This window comes from Microcaecilia unicolor, chromosome 2, assembly GCF_901765095.1.
Source record: "Microcaecilia unicolor chromosome 2, aMicUni1.1, whole genome shotgun sequence".
NCBI lineage: Eukaryota > Metazoa > Chordata > Amphibia > Gymnophiona > Siphonopidae > Microcaecilia > Microcaecilia unicolor.
Window position 1 is genome coordinate 586,187,045 of NC_044032.1, and position 23,718 is coordinate 586,210,762.

At 39.6% G+C, this 23,718-nt stretch overlaps 1 protein-coding gene across 1 annotated transcript in view; it reads left to right on the forward strand.

Annotated features, from left to right (window-relative positions):
* The window catches only part of GPM6A (glycoprotein M6A), a 151,441-nt gene that overhangs the window by 44,170 nt on the left and 83,553 nt on the right, over positions 1–23,718 (forward strand). The window contains exon 3 of the mRNA XM_030192218.1: positions 5,608–5,764. Within this exon, the coding sequence (XP_030048078.1) occupies positions 5,608–5,764 (157 nt within the window). The remainder of the gene's footprint in view (positions 1–5,607; positions 5,765–23,718) is intronic.

A 23,718-nucleotide genomic window follows, 5' to 3' on the forward strand; every position in this document is an offset into this window, starting at 1 on the left:
ATACCCAAAGAAACAGCCAAGCAAACAGTCTGTAAACCAAATACTTATCAGAGTCCATAATTCCTTCTGATTCCCTCCCTCAGTTGCATAGCTGTGCCCTTCCACAATAAAAAGATGCATCAATAAATCTTCCCCAGTACAACACATACTGATAATAAACAGAACAATATACAAATTGGTGTTCAAAATTTCCCATAAAGATATTCACTATCAATGGAGCAAATGTAGCTCCCATAGCAATACCAGAAGTCTGAAGATAGATCTTGTTATCAAATGTGAAAACATTATTTTTAAGAGCGACTTTGCTGTACCATACTACCAGTTTGTTTGCTTGCGCAGGCAACTGACAAAAAAGTTTCTCTAATATGGTTAAAAAAAAGGGTACTGTTCTTATTATTCCTATTGTTGTTCATATTTCAATTTGTTTATTTGCTGTAAATTGTGGTTTAGGACCACATCTTTTTATTTTCTTGCTTGAATTTGAACGTCCTTTACTTCAATAAAGATATTCACAAAAAAACAAAAGTGCCACTTCTGTAAGTTTCTTTAAAAAATCAGTAGGAACGGGATAAGGATGTTGGCGTTTCTCTAAAGCTTTCTCTACCAACTCCAAATCTTTGTCCCGAAGAATAGAGGTGTACAGGGAGCATTTGTCCAGAGTAGCCAGAAAAGTATGTTGAGTTACCAGAAAAGTATGTTGAGTTACCTGTATTAGCATCCCAATTTTGTATACTGTTCTAAAGATACATAAGGATTTATCTCATTCTTCTGGGAGGCCAACTGTGTCCTCTTGTAATTCTTTGTTGGAAAGAGTATGTCAGTATGTGGATGTATTTTTACATCCTTTGGTGGAAAATATCCCCTCGTACTTGTGAGACTACACATTTTTTACAAAAAACTTTCACAAATACAGGTATACGCTGTATACTCTCTTTTTGGATAACTTTATTAAGCACAATAACTTGAATCACTTATGCCACTTTTCACTTTTTATGTATAACATTTTTTTATTCTGTATTGGCATCAGCTCGTCATACACTCTTTATGTAATACATTTTATCCATTGTGTGGTTAGAAATGTGTTATTTTAATGTAAATTAATATGTATATTATTGATTTAATTTTTTTTATAATATATTTTCATGTTTCTTTGTTAGATCCCTGATGCAGGCATATGTATACTACAAAAAAAAAAAAAAAAAAAAAAGGCACACAACTGCTTACAAAACAGTAGATAAAAAACAACAAAGCAGTGGAATCAAATGCATTTATTGGAACAATACCCGACGTGGCCACGTTTCGCCCTCAGGCTGCGTCAGGGGTATAAACTATCAAAAGTGTATGTAAATATATCATACACACTAGTAGTTCCAAAAATCTAGTTCCATTTATCTGCTACTTCCAACTGAACTGATATGCATTAGCTAATGCATATCAGTTCAGTTGGAAGTAGCAGATAAATGGAACTAGATTTTTGGAACTACTAGTGTGTATGATATATTTACATACACTTTTGATAGTTTATACCCCTGACGCAGCCTGAGGGCGAAACGTGGCCACGTCAGGCATATGTATACTGAAACACAGCCCATGTTGAGTCTATTTATTAAGGGGTCCTTTTACTAAGCTGCGATAAAAGGAGGGCCTGTGCTAACGTCAGCGTGTGCTTTTTTTTTGCTGTCTTTTTTTCTGGAAAAGAAATGACCATGCGATAAGTGAACCACTTGCTGTGTGGTGATTTCTTCCCGGTTAGCGCCATGCAGTAGAAAATAGAAATTATTTTCTGCCATATATATTGGATACGCGTAGAAATTAGAATTACTGCACATGATAGACAGGCGGTAGTTCTAATTTTAGATGTCTATGCATCTTAGTAAAAGTGCCCTTATGTTTGGGACTTTTGTAGAGACCAATAAATTGATTAGTATTAACTAAACAAGAACACAAGTCAGAATTAGGGCATATATGTTTGAGATCATAACATTTATGCTTTTTCTCTTTCACTTTTACAATTGCTATTGAAAATTGCTGTTTATCCCCATTATCAACAACATTTACTGTCTCTACTGCTATTTTTAGTAGGAATCTTTTTGAACAATCACAAGACAGCAAATGCCCTCTGCCATCTGTTTCCATAGCACTGCCACAATTGCTCAGTTTTTCCTTTGCCACATAAACTCGATCTGTTTTCCCTCAGGATCATCGATTGTATCATTCTTAATAACCTGTTTACCCTTACAAAATCATAATATGCATTGATTAGGAATTAATAGCAGCTATCCGTCCTGGAAGAGAGTATTCCTCAAAATCATACTCGTTTGGAAAATTTGGAAATAATCCAAATTCTGAATTACCTCAGTTATGAACAAGAAGCACATTAGACTTGTTTAATTTATTCCATAAATTCAGTTTTGATAAATCTGTGATTAATATCTGGGGACTGGTGATCATATCTGCCAGATATGTGTTTAAATATTGAACTCTCAGATGATAATTTCTCTAAATGGGTTTATTTTGAACATTGCATGACAGTAATGAACCCTACTCCTAAGCCAGGGTATGTGGAGTATGATCTCCCGGATTTACTGCTAATTATCTTCTCAGTTTTAAAGAGTTAGCAGTGTTGACACTGTACTAGACTGAAATATGTACTGCATACTTCCAGCTCTTTATAGAACTATCACAGTGCAACACCATTAATTCTATTTTCTAAAAGTTGCAAATTGTGCATTTTGGTAAGGATACCACACACTAGATAGGGGCATGGAATATTCAGACTTTCAAGATGGGACGTGGGTTATTGCAGCTTTCAAATATGAAAGTAATTGGTTTCTGGGAGACATTAATAAGGGTATGTGATATTCTGTGTTATTTCCATTTTGTTATTTTTCTCTGGTTCACAGTGCAAATACCTGTGTGTAGTTATTTTTTGATGATCGCATATATGACAGATATAATGCCAGGTGTTGCTTTTTGTTAAGAATAAAAGTACCTAAAGTAAAAAAGCAAAAAATTGTGTTGTATTGAAAGCCAATTACAAATTATTTTTGCAATCTTCACTTTTTGCATATGGCAGGCCAATGGAAACCAATGGTATAAACAGTTATAACTTCAGTTATAACTAGGCAGACAAGCTGGCTATAACTTGTTTTTGCCCTGTTGTATATACAGAGGGTTTTTTTCTCCTACTGTGACCCCTAAGAGAAACAAAACTACATTTTCATAAAACCTTATAAAGTGCTAACACACATTGCAGGAAAAAAGGCTTATCTCTAAACACATTAAATAATTTTGCAGTAACTTGCCTGTCAGCCTATACTAATTGCATGCTATTTATTTTATACAAATATTTTGGGAGGGGCATGGCATGGGTACCGGGAATGGGCATGGAAGTGTTATCCAGTTAGCACATTTACATTAGTGTGCTCTAACTGGATTACGCAGGGTTAACGCAGAAGCACTTAGCACCTTCCTAAAAAGGAGACAGTAAGTGCTCTCATGTTAATATTGTGGCAGGTGCCATATCCTAATGGAAAAATTAGCATTGGAGCTTCAAAAATAAAAAAAGCTCTATTTTAGGACATGCTAGAAATGGGTTTAACGCATGGGAAAATCCTGCATTATAACTAACAGATTGTTCATTTCAGTGCAGAAACTTTAAAGATATGCAATTGTGTGTCTTATAGAGTAGGGTGAATTTTCAAAGCTTACTTGATATTCAGGGGTTAAGTTATCAAGCTGTGTTAGTGATATGTCATGTTATTTGCCCCTTAACATGACTTAAAAGGTCCCAAGATGGCTTGACCAAATGCAGTGATATTTAAATTGTGGATTACAAAGTAACGCGATACAAAACAAATCTTGGGGATTATTTTATCTCCTGGGAGCAAAGCTGCAACCCAATGCTTTTGGGCTGGTAGAGCAGCCCCCCCCCCCGGCTTACTGCCTACCCCCTCAAGGGCCTTAGTCACCTCTTCCAGCTTTAGACCTCTCCTATGCTTAAGCCCCAGCCCTGAAATGGTACAAACTCTCTCAACCCCCTCATCCCAAAAGGTCCTAACCTCACCACTCCCTCACCCCAAAGGGCCCTAGACCCCCTAAAGAGCCTACCATTTCCAACACCTTGATAACTTCCCCCCTCAGTCCTGATTCTGAAAAATTCCTAGTTAATTGCACAAGATTTTAGAGATCTTAACAGAAAGCTCAATTTATACTTTGGGCTCTAAATACAAAACATTACCACCACTATATTGATATTTCAAATTTCAACAATGCATAAGCATGGGCATTTGATCTGTGATTTATGTTCATTGAAATGAATTTTAAATATTTGCTTAGTTCTACCAACACATACCAATGGAGAAGGGCAAACTATAATGTAAACTACCCAATCTGTCAAAAAGTGGTATTATGTCTGGAACTTATTTTGTATCCATTATTTAGGTTTATCCAGTCTTTCCCCCAACTGGTTTGTAAACAAAAAGAACAGGAGCCATATGGCTGATGACTCACAATTTCTTCTTTTCTTATGTGCCTATTCTGGAAACATAGCTTTAACCACCTTATCATGGATATTAAGACTTCTTATAGATGATACAAAAGGTTTAGAAGTAAAATGTGGATGAACTGATAGCTTGGATCAATGTTGTATCACTTGTGCACCTGAGAAGCTATCACTGAGTATGGAATCACATATACTAGTCTATCATCCTCTACATTTGTACAACTGCTTGCCATTTATACTTCAACATCTGAACATATGGAGAGTATTCATAAAAACTGGCCAACTGATAAAGTCTGGGAAGATGAAGATTGTGAAACAATTATCAATTATTTCTGTCCATTTGTTTCTGATACAACGAAGTGGATAAAATCAATATATCCATAAACTCATAAGCTTAGGGGGTAGTAACTAAGCTGCATTAAAATATTGCATTTGATTGCAACTTAATTTACCACTAGTTGCTAAACTGTGATAACTCAGTGCCATTGGTTAGTAACTCCTGCAGTAAATAAATAACACAACTTGCATTCAATTTCCAAGCCACATTATTCTGCTACCTGAGAGTATTTTAAAGACATCAGAATTCAAATGAGCTGTGCAGACCCCCCTGACCCCAGTCAAGAACCCCCCCCCCAACATCTCTGAAGACCTCCTCAGACCCCAAGAAAAGATTCCCTCCCTTTCTCCTGAATATCCTTCAGAACTCCAGATGTCCTAATTTCTCCCCCACGGATCCCCCCTCAGGACCTATCAGGGTTTCCCTGGTGTTTAGTGGCTGGGGTAGGATTGATTGCCAGTCCGGATATTTCCTTTGGAATCCTTTAAGTTACAGAAACCAATTTTCCTCTATCATCAATATCTAGGAAGATATATTACTAGATTAACATACCAATCCTACTAGATTAACACACCATCCTTCACAACAATGGTAAATGGTTCAGCTATTGTTCTTAATAACAATAATGTATTATTTTTACGTTCCCCTTTCCCTGTATTGCAGAGAAAGCCAGTTCATTACGCTAGAGGTTTACTTGGTGTCTTGAATATTTCAGGAATAGCATTGGACAGTAATACGAACAATAATTTATTCTCATTTTTTACAGGATTGATATCTTCAAGTATGTGATCTATGGCATTGCAGCTGCATTCTTTGTCTATGGTATTCTGCTGATGGTGGAGGGTTTCTTTACAACCGGTGCCATCAAGGACCTCTATGGGGATTTCAAAATCACCACCTGTGGCAGATGTGTGAGCGCCTGGGTATGTTAATATGTAATCCTTCATTATGATATTTTTTCCAAGAGTAAACATTATCTAACATATATACCAGGATACTTAAAATAAACTTTGTAAAAATTGACAATTTATAATTCATCAACAAATGTTATTGTATTGTTTGATGGACAACTAAGACATCCTTCCACCATTTCACTTGCTGTGTTTGGATACATTTCTTGCAAAAGAAAGTTTACCTGTGAGTTTCACATGAGTTGCAAATGTAACGCCAAGCTACAAGTTTCTGCTCAGAAGCCAGCTGAAGCTCAGAAGCCGATGAACACCTTCATTCGGCCCAGTGCAGCTGGAATTATGGGCTGCTCACTATCAGGCCCTTTTGCTAAAGGGCATTAGGGCTACTTCATGGCAAAACAATACCACTGCAGGGAAAGTTGAAGCATCCCGCGGTATTGCTGTGATCAGTGCACACCAATCCCTGTGCTAGAGAATAGAAATTATTTTCTAGCACAGGGACAGGGCTTAGGCATACCCTGCGGTAACTGGGTAGCACATGGCTATTGTCGCACACTGCCCAATTACTGCAAGATTAACGCGTGAGCCCTTACTGCCATTTAAATAGGTGATGGTAAGGGACTAGGCAGGAATAGCCGTGTGCCAATTGTGCACAGCCCTTACTGACACAAATTACAATTCTGGCATTTTTTCCACCATGCTAGAAAGTGGCCGGAGCACACGGCAAACCCATGTGCTAATCGCATCGCTGGCCACTTTCTAGCATGGGATGGTAAAAGGACCCCTTTATGGGCAGATGGAGGCATTGTGTCAGTAAGAGCCTGATGGGAACGGCACTGAGGTATTCAGAAGAGCATATCGATACCCAGCGGCTTGTTTCTTCACCTGGAATGTGTGTGTGTTTGTTGGGGCGAAGGGCTCTGGATAGAGTCCCCTGTTGCATGCTATATTGTAGGATTCCCCTTAGACCTCAAACTTCATCACTACTGCTCTGGAGAGTAGTATGATTTTCTTATGAGTTGGTCAGGGCAGGAATAAGTTTCTTCTGAATTTACTTTGGTCCTGGTAAGACCAAAGGAATATATTCTTGAGTCTATATGGCAAGGACTGGTGTCTTTTGAGCAGTCTCTTGCTGGGCAAATTCAGAGCCAAGACAACGTATTTGCAGAAACTGAGCAAAAGGATCTCTTACAAGAGTAAGGAGTGACTGATTTAAAGCAGAAGGTTTCCATTCAAGAGGGTTTGTGAAATAAGTTCATTGTGAGGATTCAATGTTAATGAAGGACTCTGTGATATTATTTTTAGAAACTGGAGGCTTTGGTGAATACTATTAGGAAGAGGAATTTACATCTTTTAAATTTCCCTAGAATCCCATCTGTCTCGCCTACTGAACTGTTCAAGTCCTTTGCTATTTTTATGTTAAAGATCACTCCTGAGTCAGTGCCTCCACTCTCCAGGGTATTTACCTTCCATCTGCCAAGAAACAGTCAGGAGGAGAACAGGACGGAGCTTCTCCTATTTCTTTTGACAGCCTGGATATGACTGGATTTCTGGAGAGGTCTAATACAGATCTGGTTGGGATAGCAACTTTGCTCATTACAGTTGCTCTGGAATTGGACAGAGACTGGCTTCTCAAAATGTTTTTCCAAATAAAGGACTGTATTAGGTTATTTCCTAATATTTCTAAGGCTACTCAGAAAACACAAAAACAGTTTTGCAGTTTGGAAGATTATTTTTCTTATGCTTCCCTTGCAAATGCTTAGTTAAACTGGCTGAAATTCATTATGTTTTTAGCCACAACAGCTAACAATATTTCTTTCAAACAAAATTACTGGAGATCAGGTACCAGATGGAGGTAGGGAGGGGTGGTGGGTGAGAGAGCCTGGCTCCCAAGAAGTGTTAGAGAGCCATTGACAGGTATAGATCTTAGCTTCAACAATTTCTTATTCCTTTTCCTGTTGTGCATGGAAGTTTTCCTTTGTCTTGTAGTTGGGAATCTCCCATTTCTGAGGGCTGGTATGAGATCTCGTAATATATTTCTTTTTCTTGTAGTGTTCTTTTTTTTGGTTAGTATCATTTTGGAATATCTCATTTTTTCTTACACAGGTATATTATTTGTAATTTATTTCTGTAAAAAGGTAATAATACAAAAACAATAAAATACTGGGCACCCTAAGCAAGGGTAAAGCCTTGTTTGCATTCCATATTCTGCTTCTTGCATGCTACCTTACAAGGCTTCCTATCCGGTCTAGGATTATGTTTAAACTGGCATGTTTCATTTTAAAATATTTGACTGTTCTGCACCGGAATATTTTCTTAAATTAGTCTCTTTTCCTCATATTCGTGGACACTTGACAGTCAGAGATCCATTTTGTCTTCTATTGCCTTCCTTTAATGGTATTAGATATAAACATAAGAACATAAGAATAGCCATACTGGGTCAGACCATACTGGATCTAGCCCAGTATCCTGCTTTCAACAGTGACCAATTTAGGTCACAGGTACCTGACAGAATTCCACATAGTAGCAAGATTCATGCTACTGATCCCAGGGACAAGCAGTGACTTCCCCCAAGTCTATCTCAATAGCAGTCTATGGACTTTTCCTCCAGGAACCTGTCCACACCTTTTATAAACCCAGATACATTAACTGCTGATAACACATCCTCTGGCAACGAGTTCCAGAGCTTAACTATTTTGGTATCATCATTCTGTTTTCAAATTTCTCAATTTTGGCTTTCTTTACCCCAAGTATTACGTGGGTTTAATAATTATTTCTCTTTCAGAAAACAGTTGAAAACATAATAATGTAAACAATTCAACCCTTTTTAAGGTTTTGATTGTTAAACTGCTTTGAACCTATGTTTATAGGGAGTTAGCGGTATAAAACAAAAACATCACATCACATCACAAAACATAATGATTGGCTAGAAGAAAGAAACTGGCTAGATCCATGTCAATCTGGATTCAGGCCTGGTTAAGGAACAGAAACGGTCCTCGTATCCCTACAGATGATCTTCCTAACCCACAGATTCTATATAATGTGACTTAAGTTGCATTCGCAAATCCAGTCATATTCTGGATTTGTGTATGCAACTTAATTACTTAACCCTAGAACGCATATTGGGGGCCTTTTAGGCCCCCATGCTTACATTTTTGCTATTATCTGCAAAATTACTTTAGTTAGAATTTTGAAACTCAAGGTATTCCTCAAGTATGTCATTGTTGATAATATCCAGTTGTTCATATAATTTTTTTTCATAGGCATTATGGTGTAACAATGCTTGTTTGGTGAAAACTACATCTGTACGAATTGGGGGCCTTTTAGGCCCCCGCTGTTTTTATCATGTTCTCAGAAGTGTTTGTGTCTCAAGTTACTTTATTTGTACTCAGTAATGCTGGTGGAGGGGCCAGGGTGTGGATAATAACATGTGAGGATGTCATGTGATTTTTGGAGGGAGTGATAAGGCCATGACATCACCTCAGGTCCTCTGAACACTGAGGACAGTATACACTGTGAGCTAATTGCTGAAGGACCTGTGATAAGATAAGCTGTTGAGAGGAAATCTGTTTCATTTTCTAACATCTAGTCAGCAATGGCACAGTCTTCCTCCAAGTGTCTGACTGACCAAGAGATTGAAGCGATTATGTTTCAAAGCGATGATGAAAGTGAACTATCTTTGTCTGATGAAGAATATCTGCCACCAGCTAATCAAACATCCTCATCCAGTGATTCTTCTGATGATGAAGAAGTGAATCTAGTGGATCCTCAAGAAGTGATAAGTAGAACATCCAAAACGAATGTTTTTTGGGACAGTAATCCTACATTAGTCGGACGTACTCCAATACACAATATTGTGAGACAGGCTCAAGGAGCTGTGGGAAGTCCCAGTTACTTTACCCCTAAAGATGTATTCTGTACTTATTTTTCTGACAATATTGCAGAAGAGGTCCTATTATGTTCAAACCTAGAAGGAAGATGTATCGCTTCAGCAAAAAATAAGTCCTGGAAAAATATCTCAAAAGAGGAACTTTATGCATATATTGGACTTTTCCTGCTGGCAGGGAGTCAAAAATCGTATGATGTCCCAATACGAGAATTATTTCTGGACCCACTTTCTGATCCACACTATAAGGCGACAATGTCAGTGGGCAGATATGAGGAAATTAGAAGGATCATTCGCTTTGATGATAAGCGAACTCGTGCAGCGAGGTTTGAAACAGACAAATTAGCCCCTATCAGTTATATCTGGAACATATTTATCAAAAATTGCACAAAACTTTACAATCCTAGTACTAATGTTACTGTAGATGAGCAACTTGTACCGTTCAGAGGACGCTGCAAATTCATACAATACATGCCCAGCAAGCCAGCCAAGTACGGTATAAAAATCTTCTGGATGTGTGATTCTGCAAATTATTATGGCATAAATGGCGTAATCTACTGTGGCAAAGAGGTTGGTGCACCAGTACAGAAGGATCTGGGGTCTGAAATAGTCAAAACTCTTCCTGTTCCAATATTCAATTCAGGTAGAAACATCACCATGGACAATTATTTCACCAATGTTGAACTAGGCAATTTTCTGCTTGCAAAAGCTATTACACTTGTTGGTACTATAAAGCAAAACAGACGAGAAATTCCAGCAGCACTCAAACACAATCGTCAGCGAGCACTTTATGAGAGTGTCTTTGGATTCAATAACAAAGCGACTTTGGTATCTTACAAGGCAAAGAAGGAGAAATCTGTAATTTTACTCAGTACCATGCATCACGATTGCAGTGTTGACAGCAATAACCAAAAATTGAAACCAGAAATCATCCTGCATTACAATGCAACAAAAGGAGGTGTAGATAAAATGGATGAGATGGTGGGAGAATATTCGTGTAAGAGGCAAACAAAACGATGGCCTGTAGTACTATTTTCAAATATGCTTGATGTAGCAGCCCTAAATTCATTCATTGTTTATATAGAAACTCATCCTGAATTTCATGCACAGAGGAAGGACAGGAGACGCTTATTCTTGAAGGACCTTTGTCATGAACTTGTAATACCTCACATGATAGAGCGAAGCGACTTGAAATGCTTGCCAAAGAAAACTAAAGAAGCAATGAAACGGTGTGGCGTACAGTTTCAGATTACTCCAGAGCCAGGAGAAAGAAAACGAAAGCGTTGTTTCATGTGTCCAAGAAACATAGAGAGGAAAACTGAGTGATATTGTTCCACTTGTAAGGAAACTGTTTGCAAAGAACACTCTTCTGAAAAAATAACATGTCAGAATTGTTTGGAAGACTAATATAATAGAAAAGAAAGTTAGAATAAAAATGTAGCTGCAGCTAATTTGCTATAGATTTCTATGCATTTTTGTGTGTTTTCATGTCTTTGCGTGAAATTTGGGAAAAAAAAGATTTTTTGGTGTTTTCTGTGAAAAATTATAATTAAAATGTTGTCCACTATTCATATTTTATTGAGCAATTTTGAAATAAACTTGTGAAAGTTATTTAAGTGTGTTTTTCTACATTATGTGCATGGGGGCCTAAAAGGCCCCCATGACGTTAATATGTATATTTTTAACGTCATGCGTTCTAGGGTTAACAAGCCAATCAGCACCAATAATTGCCACTTAGTAAGCAATTATTGCCACTAATTGACATTAATTAGAATTTACACGCAAAACTGTCTAAGCACATTCTATAACATGATGCACATAAATTCTAAGTTTCATAGTTGAAAAGGGGGGCATGGCCATGGACGTGGAATGAGCAGGTCATGGGCATTTCTAAAATCAATGCACATTTTTATAGAATACACCCGGTCCACATATAATTTAGGCATCGGCATTTACATCAAGTTTCACTTGGCGTAACTGCCCGCAACTAAATTTAAAACAATCACAATGGCTTCTTCTCCAATATATTCACCATGGGGCTTTAGATATCATCCACTTATATATTGAATCAGCTCCCACTCACTTTCCTTCTAGCTATATACTTCAGACATTTATTTCATTTCTCTATATCTTAGTGACCTCAGTTGTGCACATTACCAAATTTACTGAATGGCAATGGATCCCGCACACTTTTCCTCATCGGTTCACTTTACCAATATTTTTACTTTTTATCACTATTCTTCACTTTTTAAAGTTTAGTTAACAAATACTCATCTTAAAGATACATCGGACCCAGGGGTTGATGTTACTGCCCGACATGCATGTTTGACCCTTATCAGGGCTGTTTCAAGGACTGCCCCCTACAAAAAATACATACAGATTACCTTCAACGATACGGTGGCAGAACTATAAAATTAACTACTCCTACCACCCCACCGCTATATATCTTACTCACCCTTTGCCGTTAAGCGCCAGCTCTGCCTTAAAGTTAAAGGATATTCTCCTTACAAAGATGGCGACGGCGTCCTCCTAACCCCATTTTGTATTCTACTAAACCTGACGTCACCCCTCTCAGGAGCATGTAGATGAAAGGGCGGAGGGAGGATCAGTAAGTAAGGTTTTAAATTTTAAGGAGCAGTGGTATATATTTACCTTACAGTCTGTTATGCCTTTGGGTCTTAATGAAGAATTGGAGTGGGCATCTCTTATATAGAGTTGGGTAAAGTTCTACAGCTCTGTCCTATCAGGAGCCGGGATGAAGAGTGGGTGACGTCAGGTTTAGTAGAATACAACATGGGGTTAGGAGGACGCCGTCGCCATCTTTGTAAGGAGAAGATCCTTTAACTTTAAGGCAGAGCTGGCGCTTAACGGCAAAGGGTGAGTAAGATATATAGCGGTGGGGTGGTAGGAGTACTTAATTTTATAGTTCTGCCACTGAATCGTTGAAGGTAATCTGTATGTATTTTTTGTAGGGGGCAGTCCTTGAAACAGCCCTGATAAGGGTCAAACATGCATGTCGGGCAGTAACATCAACCTCTGGGTCCGATGTATCTTTAAGATGAGTATTTTTTAACTAAACTTTAAAAAGTGAAGAATAGTGATAAAAAGTAAAAATATTGGTAAAGTGAACCGATGAGGAAAGGTGTACGGGATCCATTGCCATTCAGTAAATTTGGTAATGTGCACAACTGAGGTCACTAAGATATAGAGAAATGAAATAAATGTCTGAAGTATATTGCTAGAAGGAAAGTGAGTGGGAGCTGATTCAATATATAAGTGCAACTAAATTTAGTCATGCAGACGGGCGCTTGCTGTATTCTATAAAATGTACAGAGATTTAGGCATACTTTATGGAATATGTCTAGATGTATTTCGTTTTGGTGCTGATTTTTTTGTTTCAGCACTGATTTTTTAGGCTATAGAATCTATTCCTAAATGTCTAATGCAGCTTAGTAAATACTGTAGATTGCATAGTGTGAAATTAATCATTACTTAAAAAATGGATTTCATAATATATTTTTTTTTACTGTAAGCTTTCATTTTCTTATGTTAATAATAACTTTTCAATAATCGGTCAATAACATACTTTAGGGCCCTTAACTAAATCATGTTGGGCCCTTAACATGCATTTAGCAGGGGAAAACAGACTTCCACAATATGTGTTAAAGCGTTTTGCGTTATTTTCCCCTTTTCTGTGCACGGTAACCGCACGTTAACTATTTAATATATATATATTTTTGGGATGATGGTATCATGGGTGGAAGCATTAACCAGCAAGCACCTTCAGATTACTGCACGCTAATTGGTTAATGCAGAGTTAATGCAGGAACACTTGGCAAGTCCTAAATATGAGGCCACAAGTGCTCCTGCATTACCAAGTAACGCACACTAAAGTCAACTTTAATGTGTGACCTGAAAATACAAAAAAAAGGAAATTCCCTAAAAAGTATCATATTAAGGGGTCCTTTTACGAAAGTCTGGTAAGGCTACTGCACAGGTAGTGTATAGCAAAACAAAATTACCACCGGGTCCGCCCAGACACCCTGTGGTATTTTTGCATTTTTTTGTGTGTGCCATTTCCTGCACTAGAAAATAATTTTTATTTTCTAGCACAGAGGGCAGGGAGTAAGCATTCCTGATGTTAATCGGGCAGCACAGGCACATTGCTGTGCTGCCCAATTACTGCACGAGTAGCGCGTGAGCCCTTACAGGCGGTAATGGCCACTCGCTAATTTGGAAACTAGCGTGTGGCCATTAATGGAAGAAGTAGAATTGTATTTATTTATTTGTTACGTTTGTATCTCACATTTTCCCACCTATTTGCAGGCTCAATGTGGCTTACATAGGACCGTTATGGCGTTTGACAGTTTCGGTATGAACAAATACAAGGTGTTATTATGATAGAATAAGGTTCAAGTATGGTAGATACATTGGGGGAAATTTAGGAAGTGGGAGGTAGGGGTGTGTCCATTGCGATCTATGGTTTTGTTGTGTTGCATGTGTTCAGGCTTTTATGTTGGGTCAGTGGGATATGCCTTCCTGAACAGGATGGTTTTTAGTTCTTTTCGGAAGTTCAGGTGGTCGTATGTTGTTTTTACTGTTTTTGGCAGAGTGTTCCATAGTTGTGCGCTTAAGAAGCTAGATGCATACGTTGATTTGTATTTGAGTCCTTTGGTGCTTGGGTAATGAAGATTTAGGTATGTTCGTGCTGATCTTGTTATGTTTCTAATTGGCACATCTATAAGGTCTGTCATGTATCCCGGGGCTTCGCCGTAAAGAATTTTATGAACCATGGTGCAGATTTTGAAGGCAATACGCTCTTTGATTGGGAGCCAGTGCAGTTTTTCTTAGAGGGGTTTGGCGCTTTCAAAATGCGTTTTTCCAAATATAAGCCTGGCTGCTGTGTTTTGAGCGCTTTGAAGTTTCTTTATGATTTGTTCTTTGCAACCCGCATAATAACATTGATTGTATCAAGTTATGGAATATTTCCCTTGGGAAGAATGGTTTCACATGTTTAAGTTTCCACATAGAGTGAAACATTTTCTTTATGGTAGATTTCACTTGGTTCTCAAGTGAGAGGTTCCAGTCGATTGTTACTCTGAGAATTTTCAGGCTGTCTGTGATAGGAAGGGTATAACCTGGGGTGTTTATGTTTTGGGGTTTATATGTGTTGTATTGGGAAGAGATGATGAGACAGTGTGTTTTTTCTTTGTTCAATTTTAATTGGAATGCGTTTGCCCAAGAGTCCATGATGCTTAGACTGAGTTTGATTTCATTGGCGATTTCTGCCAGGTCGTGTTTGTATGGGATATATATTGTGACGTAATCAACATATATGAATGGGTGAAGGCCTTGAATGGATAAGGATTTGGCTAGTGGGGTCATTATGAGGTTGAAGAGAATCGGTGATAGTGGTGATCCTTGCGGTACTCCGCAGTCTGGTTTCCAAGGTGATGATATGTTTTTGCTAGCTTTCACATGATATGTTGTGGTTAGGAAACCCTTGATCCATTTGAGTGTATTTCCACTGATTCCAAAGTAATTTAGGAGTCTTAATAGTATGTTGTGATTAACCATGTCAAATTAACTGGACATGTCAAATTGAAGGAGAAGTATGCTGTTACCTATTGCTATTTCCTTCTTGAATTTAGTTAAGAGAATAAGTAATACTGTTTCGGTGCTGTGTAGGGGGCAGAATCCTGATTGGGATTCATGCAGTATTGTGAATTTGTCTGTGTAATCATTGAGTTGTTTGGTTACCAAGCCTTCCATTAGTTTGGATTTTATTGGGGCAGATTTTATAAGGTAGCTGGGGCAGGTGTCCAATTGACATTTGACTATTTGAGTACCTCTTAATCACCTGGGTAACTGTGTCGGTGGTGAAGAGAGTGAAATTTGACCAGATTCGGTCTGCTGGGTATTCTCCAGGGGATGGGTCCAGTTCTTTGATGCCGTTTTGGACGTCCGTGTTGTCTTAAGGTAGCATTATGCGTAGGTTTATTATTTTTTCATTGAAGTATTTAGCAAGGTTGTCTGCAGTTGGGATATCAGTGTTGGTTGTGGTGATCAACATTAATTTTGGCCATTTTAGAGCCATGCTAAAAAGTGGACAGAGTATGTTGAAAATCCACACATGCTAAAACTATAGCCAGTCACTTTTTAGCGCAGCTTAGTAAGAGAACCCCTAAATCTGGGCTTATTACAGGCTAACCTGGGACTTTCCAGTGCAAGAAGCTCAGATTTAACACGTACTTTTGTAGATGGCCCCTATATTAGCTAGATGCAAATTTAACATAGAAGAATGCCTCTGGCTCTCATACAGAGACTTTATGCCTTCAGCACTTGGAACCACTACCCATTGTACTTAAGTGGTATAGCTCTATTGTGAGAAAACTTTTATAAAGTATCTGAAATTTCTTTTTAGTCTCATCTTGAGTAAAGTGATGTGGTAGCTGTGTTAGTCCACTTTTGAAGGTAATAAAGAGAAATAAAACAAAACATAGAAAATAAAATAAGATTAAACCTTTTTTATTGGACTAACAATACATTTTTTGATTAGTTTTTGAAGGTAGCCCTTCTTCAAATCAGAAAATAACACATATAGCCACATGAAAAAGCAAATAAACAAACTTATGGAAAAAGAAACAATCTGCAAGAAGAATGACATCATTCCCAAAGGACTCAAGATCAGAAATCCTTTTGCTACTACTTACAATTCTGACTATGCAGACAAACTCTGCAAACGCACTAGTCAGAAACTAAGAAATAAACTTATACATCAACTGTACAAAAAGATGAAATCATAAGGAACACGAAGGAACTAAATCCCTACCTTATGAGCCACCTAAGGGAGGATGTGCAAAAATTCCAAGTGAAAAAACAATACATTGCTATCGACAAAAAAGAAAACAAAGCTTACTTCTCTTCTGCAGAATCACAGGGAGAACAGAATCTCATCTTGGAACACTGACTGTGCAACACCTAATACAGCAGACCCAAACAACTTAGATACACTTTCCAATCCATCTGGAGAGGTGGGATTATCCAAATGGAGGTTGAGATCACCCAAAAAAAGTATGTTCGAGTTGTTCATGCAGGTATTAGAGATGAAATCCAGAAGCGCAGATTGACTGCTTGACCAGGTAACTGGAGGCCTGTAAAACAGCACACAGGCCAGCTGGCCATGAAGGGAGGAGTGATGAACCTTGACAGCAGCAACTTCAAGCGACGAGGAGATCAAAACCAAACTTGCATCTACTATGAGGTAGGAGCGGTAAATGAGCGCCAACCCGCCCCCTCGCTTGCCTACTCTGTCCCAGTGGATGATCTTGTAGCCTGCTGGGCAGAGATCTAGCACAATGGGGTCTTTAGATGGCCGCCGACTAAACATCACGCTAACGGCAAGTTCCGGGTGTCCTAGCTTTACCGGACTTACCATCGGGCTTAAATTGAGCCATACTGACGCATCCAGTGCTTTGCGCAGTCAGCTGACTTCAGTGGTGCTGATTTTGGGCTGACGGGGGACCGTTGTTGCCGGTCGCCAATTAAACGTTACGCCGCTGCTGTTGCGCTTAGTCTGTGTTCGGGCTCAGCCAAACATCGTGCTGTTACCGCCGTTCAGCTATCTTCCTCCTTGTAGCTGATTACACAAGTGGTTTCGGGGGCGAAGACGGCGTGCTCCGGTGTTAGGGCCGCCATTTAACGGTCTCCTACTTCATCTGTATCTGCTCCCTGCTCCGGAAGAGGTGGAGCCCTGGACGCTCATCTAACCTGCATGGTGAAGGAGGAGCCCATCTCTGTGCTGTCAACTAGACGAAGGAGGAGCCTCTTCTTGTTACTAATCAGCTGTTCAAGGCATCCTCCCCCGTCTCTGTTCGCTCTATGTGCAGGACTGGAGTGAGTGATCTGGGCCCGATTTACTCCGCTAGGAGGCGACTGGGAGGCGTCTGTCTGTCCCTGCTTTACGATGCTTACTCCGTTCCTGCTAGCCTGTTACCTGTGGATTCCCCTGTGGATTTATTTTCAACCTTCTCATTTATCAGCTGTTCCTCTCATCTTCACTAGCTGGATTACAGTCTTCTTCCATCTCATCTCCTGCTACCCCCTGGCATAATCATGTTCTCGTCCTCCACAATTCAAATTCTCTACCTGTCAGCCCTGTTGCACTCTGCCCTTACTGCTACTGAACCCTCTTACGCTCACATTCCCATAATCTCTGGACACAGGAGGCTCTCATCCCGCATGCCACCTCGCAGCTCATCTCAAGCTGATCTACTACCTGCCTCTGTCGCCTCTGAGTCCCATCCTCGCAAGCAATATCATCACACTCTGGTTCCCCTTGTGCATGCGAATCAAGTGCAATTCCAATCTTTTCATGTGGGCTATATAAATGCGAGATCCGTAGTGAGTAATCCCGAACTGATATCTGACTGGATCTCCTCCGACGCTCTAGACATGTTGTTCATCACGGAAACCTGGATAAGAACACCTAAAGACCCCATTGTGCTAGATCTCTGCCCAGCAGGCTACAAGATCATCCACTGGGACAGAGTAGGCAAGCGAGGGGGCGGGTTGGCGCTCATTTACCGCTCCTACCTCATAGTAGATGCAAGTTCGGTTTTGATCTCCTCGTCGCTGGAAGTTGCTGCTGTCAAGGTTCATCACTCCTCCCTTCATGGCCAGCTGGCCTGTGTGCTGTTTTACAGGCCTCCAGTTACCTGGTCAAGCAGTCAATCTGCGCTTCTGGATTTCATCTCTAATACCTGCATGAACAACTCGAACATACTTTTTTTGGGTGATCTCAACCTTCATTTGGATAATCCCACCTCTCCAGAAGTATCCCAGTTCCTGGATTTTCTCCACCTTTGTGACCTTGAATGTCCTATCTCTGGTCCAACTCACCGTAAGGGTCATTCACTTGATCTCCTCTCATTTAAATTTTTAGATGATCAGAACTTTTCTGTTCATGATATTGGCTGGCTGGATACGGCTTGGTCGGATCACTTTAAACTACAGTTCACCCTGCGTTGGCAAACCTCATGTCCCCTCCGGCCTCGTCAGTCTCACCAATATTACACCAGAGGTGTCATTGACCCCAGCTTGTTCTGGAGGTCTCTCTATAGTCACGGCTTGGATCTGCAACCATCCTCGCCCACCTACCTCTCTGACTGGGACCACACTTGCAATGCTGTGCTGAATACAATTGCACCCCTGCATCTCAAATCCTCGTACATTCGTAGATTATCACCCTGGTTCTCAACAGATCTGAGAGCTTTGAAATGTGAGGTACGACGTATGGAAAGAACTTGGCGTAAATGCAAATCTGATCTGGCTCGGGAGGCCTGGAAAAGTAGTCACCGCAAGTATAAATACGCCATCCGATTTGCAAAGCGCACCTACTTTTCATCTAAGATGCAGGCGGTTGGCCGGGACATCCGACAGATATATCAGCTGCTAAACACCTTTCTAGATACTCGCAAGCTAGAACGCTCCAGTGTTGATCCTCCTTCAGCTACACAACTTGGATCTTACTTCAAGGAGAAAATTCTTACCCTGCGGTCTTCAACCGTCAGCTGCCTCTCTGATGTGGATGACTTCCTGGCATCCTTGGCCGTGCCTTCGGGTGCTTGCCCTGCTGACCGCTTTTGGATCAAATTCAATCGCCTGTTGCCCGATAAGGTGGCTGCTGCTTTACGTAAATTCACAAATAAAAGTTGTAGATTAGATGTTTGTCCGACCCATCTCCTAAAAGTCGCACCAAAATGTTACATCGAGGAACTGACTTGTTACCTCAACTATATGTTAAGCGCAGGATTTTTCCCGCCAGGTCATGGAAACATCCTTCTCACTCCAATCCCAAAGAATTTAAAGATCAAGCCAGATGTCATCTCTAACTATCGCCCAGTGGCTTCGATACCTTTAATTATCAAGCTGATGGAGAGTCTGGTCAATGTTCAGCTCAACGAATTTTTGACTAATTTTGATATCCTCCACCATTCGCAATCAGGTTTTCGAGTTCATTACAGCACGGAGACTGTCCTGGTCACCCTCTTATCTAACTTTCGACGAGAACTATCTGTTGGACGGAAAATTCTTCTGCTACAATTTGACATGTCTAGCGCTTTTGACATGGTGGATCATGAACTCCTGCTCCATCTACTGGACTCTTTTGGTATAGGAGGGCCAGTCTTGCATTGGTTCAAGGGTTTCTTGACTTCAAGGTCCTACCAGGTCATGGTGAACTCCTACACTTCAGAACCGTGGAATGCTTCCTGTGGGGTCCCTCAGGGCTCTCCCCTTTCACCTACCCTATTCAATATTATGATGATGCCTTTAGCCACAGCACTTGCAAACCTGGACCTCAACCCTTTCATCTATGCGGATGATATTACAGTCTACATCCCTTTTCACTCCACAGTATCAGAAGTTGCCAACCTCATAGATGCCTGTTTCTCCACTTTAGAACATTGGGCCAGGGTGTTCCGCTTCAGACTAAACAGGGAAAAAACTCATTGTCTCATCCTCTCGTCCACGCAGGCTCATGTATCTGACACAATGCTTCCAGTTCTGGGCTCTGCCCTCCCGATTGCCAACAGCCTGCGACTTTTAGGAGTGCATCTGGACTCACATCTCCAGCTGGTTGATCATGTACACTTGGTCTCCAAAAAAATGTTCCAGGCCATGTGGAGGCTTCGGCGCATCAGATACCTCCTTCCCAGAGACTTGTTTCGTACCCTTGTTCACTGGCTTGTCCTATCCCATCTGGATTATTGTAGTGGTATTTATGTGGGTTGCCAGGCCTCCTTATTGAAAACGTTCCAAACGGCTCAGAACACTGCGGCGAGGCTCATCCTTAGAGAAAGGCGTTATGCACACGCCGAACCCCTGCGCTTTAAACTTCATTGGCTGCCTGTACAGGAGCGCATTGCTTTTAAGATCTGCTCCCTAACACATAAAATCATCTATGGGGCTGCCCCGAATTACATGCTCCCCTTGATCGACCTTCCGCCTAGAAATGCCAACCCTGCTGCTCGGTCCTATCTCCACCTCCATTTTCCGAATTGTAAGGGAGTCAAGTACAAGAAAATCTTCGCCTCGTCCTTCCGTTACTGGAGTCCCAAACACTGGAACACGTTACCTCGTCACCTTAAAGCTCAAGTGGACCATGCCCTTTTTAAGAAGTTGTTAAAGACATTCCTCTTTGCTAAGACTTACCCCTCAACTTACCATGTTGATTGATGCATCCCTCGTCCCTTACCCTGCCTAGTTCACGCTGTTAGTTTCTCCCCTCCTACTTGCTTCTTTTATGTTTGCCTAAGCTTTTAAGTTTGTACTCTTATTTAATTCTCTGTAAGCCACATTGCGCCTGCATGAGTGGGAAAATGTGGGATATAAGTAACAAATAAATAAAATAAATAAATAAAATAAATCTGAGGTATATGAGAATCAGAATCCAAACAAGCTAGGAGATCATGAAAGTCAGCAGATGCCCTGCAGGTGAACCTACACTGATCACACTGATGGAAGTGCAGATCAAATGAGGATAGTAAACTTCTTGAATTACCAATTATCACAGCATGAGATCTCTGTATTCGCCAAAGGACTTTCATTTTGTCCCTCCAGCAAACCAGATGAAATTCAACTATACTCAGACCTGGAAGAATTCTTTAGAAAACTCTGCTTGAAGGTACATTTCCACAAAAAAAGAAACTCCCAACAGACTGGAATACAATTTTAAACAAAATAACACATATTTTACCCCACACAATGAACAAAACAATAAACTAGACAACTACATAGAAAGTTTCAGGGTGAAATCACAACTTTCCAACAAACGAAAATTTGATACAACCCGTCTCCATCAGAATGAGTGGTCATAAAAACCCTATAAAATAACCAAAACATTGTCATCAAACCTGCAGACAAAGGAGGCTCTGTAGTAATTATGGACACACAAAAATACATCGAAAAAGGATACAGACAGCTCTCAGACAACACATACTACAGGAAACACACTGCGGAACCAATACAGGATTATACAAAACAGTTGAAAAATCTTATCAAAACACTTCCAAAGCAAGTGCAGCCACATCTAAAAGACAAGACAAACAGCTTCATACAAGAGACCACAGACTTTCGAAACAAATTAAAAAAAAATCAAGCAGTTACCAGGTGCTCTTCTGGTCGCAATGAATGTAGAACTTCTATACAGCAACATTCCCCATGCAGGTGGCATAACTACGTATGATAAATTCCTAAAAAACATTTATCCTGAACAGCCAAGCCACAAGGTAACATAATTTCTGCTCTGATCCAAGAGACAGAGATAAACACTTCAAAATCCTGACTGAATCCTTCAAACAAAAAGGTTTCAACCCCAAATTAATCTCCAAGAATGTTGCCTCTTTCCTTAAAATACCCATGGAAAGCCTACTGCAGTACAAGGAAAAGAAAGCCATAGAGAAAATCCCTCTTGTAATGACATACAATCCAGAGATAGAATTATTGAGAAGAATCATAAAAGATCAACAGCCGCTATTCCAGGAAGATGAAGTATTGAAAGAGATTTCCCAGTCCCAACAGTGCTGGCCTTCAGATAGCCACCCAATTTAAAACACAAACTAGTGAAAAGCAAGCTCCTGATAGAAGATCAGAAAGAAGAGAGTGGCACACATAGCTTCAAACTGAGCCAACACATTTCACAGGATCCCATGTTCACAAGGGAAAAATATTCAGCATAAGGGGATCCTTCACATGCTCATCTTCAGATGTGGTATATATCATTCAATGTAAAAAGTGTGAAGAAGGATGATATATTAGAGAAACAAGCCAGATGCTAAAGATGAGATTTAATCTACATAGACATCATATGAAACATGACAATGCCAACCAGGATGTCACCTCTGTGGGACAGCACTTTAGAAAACCAGAACACTCCATTAATGATTTTATGGTGAGAATACTAAAAGGAGACTTTAAGACAATCCAGGAATGTTAGACCTTTGAAGTCAAAATGATGAAATATTTTGACACCAACCAGACATGACTTAACAAAGATCTGGGTTTTCTATCCCATTATAAACCATAAAATTATACTGCTTTTCACCCTCTTATCAGCCATCTGTTTCTTCCTGTCTGTCACCCACTGAGCTCTCACTGTTTCTCACCTAACCCATCCCACCCTGTTCATGTGAGTCTGTCTTTGGAATGTTTCTGTGTTTCACTTATATATTCTGATTATTTGTCAAAATGTGGTTATTTCTGATCTGAAAAAGGGTTACTTTTGAAAGCTAGTAAAAAAAAAATCTATCAAGTTAGTCCAATGAAAAAGGTATCATCTTATTTTCTTTTCTATATTTTGATTTATTTCTATTTATTATTTTTAGACTCAAAAATTAGAAAAAACATTTACAAGGCAGAGTCACAGTAATTTTTAGTGTGCTACATATTCCTGTTATTTAGGACTCCAAAATGAAATTAAAAGTATTTATTTAAGCTGACTTCCTCTTCTTCATGGAACCTTTGTGTTCTTTCCGCTTTGTGTTTTTTTTTTTTTTTGCACTTTTCAAGGAAGCCACGTGTAGCAGACACATAAAAGACCCAGGGAGCTTTTAGAATCATAAACTGCAGCTTAAAAGTACTTACCACAGAATGAGCTGAAGCAAAATCCCAATTTGCATGCAAACCACACGTTAAAAATATTTCTGAATTTTTCTCAGAGAGGGCATGTCTGGGGGCAGAGAGTGGGCATGAAAGTATTGTATTTGTCTGTAGGATATATAGTACACTTGCAGATATTTGAATACTTATTTAGTAATTGTTATTTAAAACAAAAAAAAAATAAGTACCCAACAAAAATCGGTATTTATAAGTTTGGAGTTGCTATTGAGCACAAAACATTAAATCTGAGGGACTATTAATAGTTAATAGTTAAAGTCAGCAGCAAAGGTATCTGATCTCAGTGCCAGCATCACAAAAACTAACTCATTTGCTCAGGTGTTAATTAGTTTTTGGATAGTTTTATACACAGAGCTGTAGCTTTCTGTGATAAAAATAATACTGTGAATTTCCATTCCTTCCT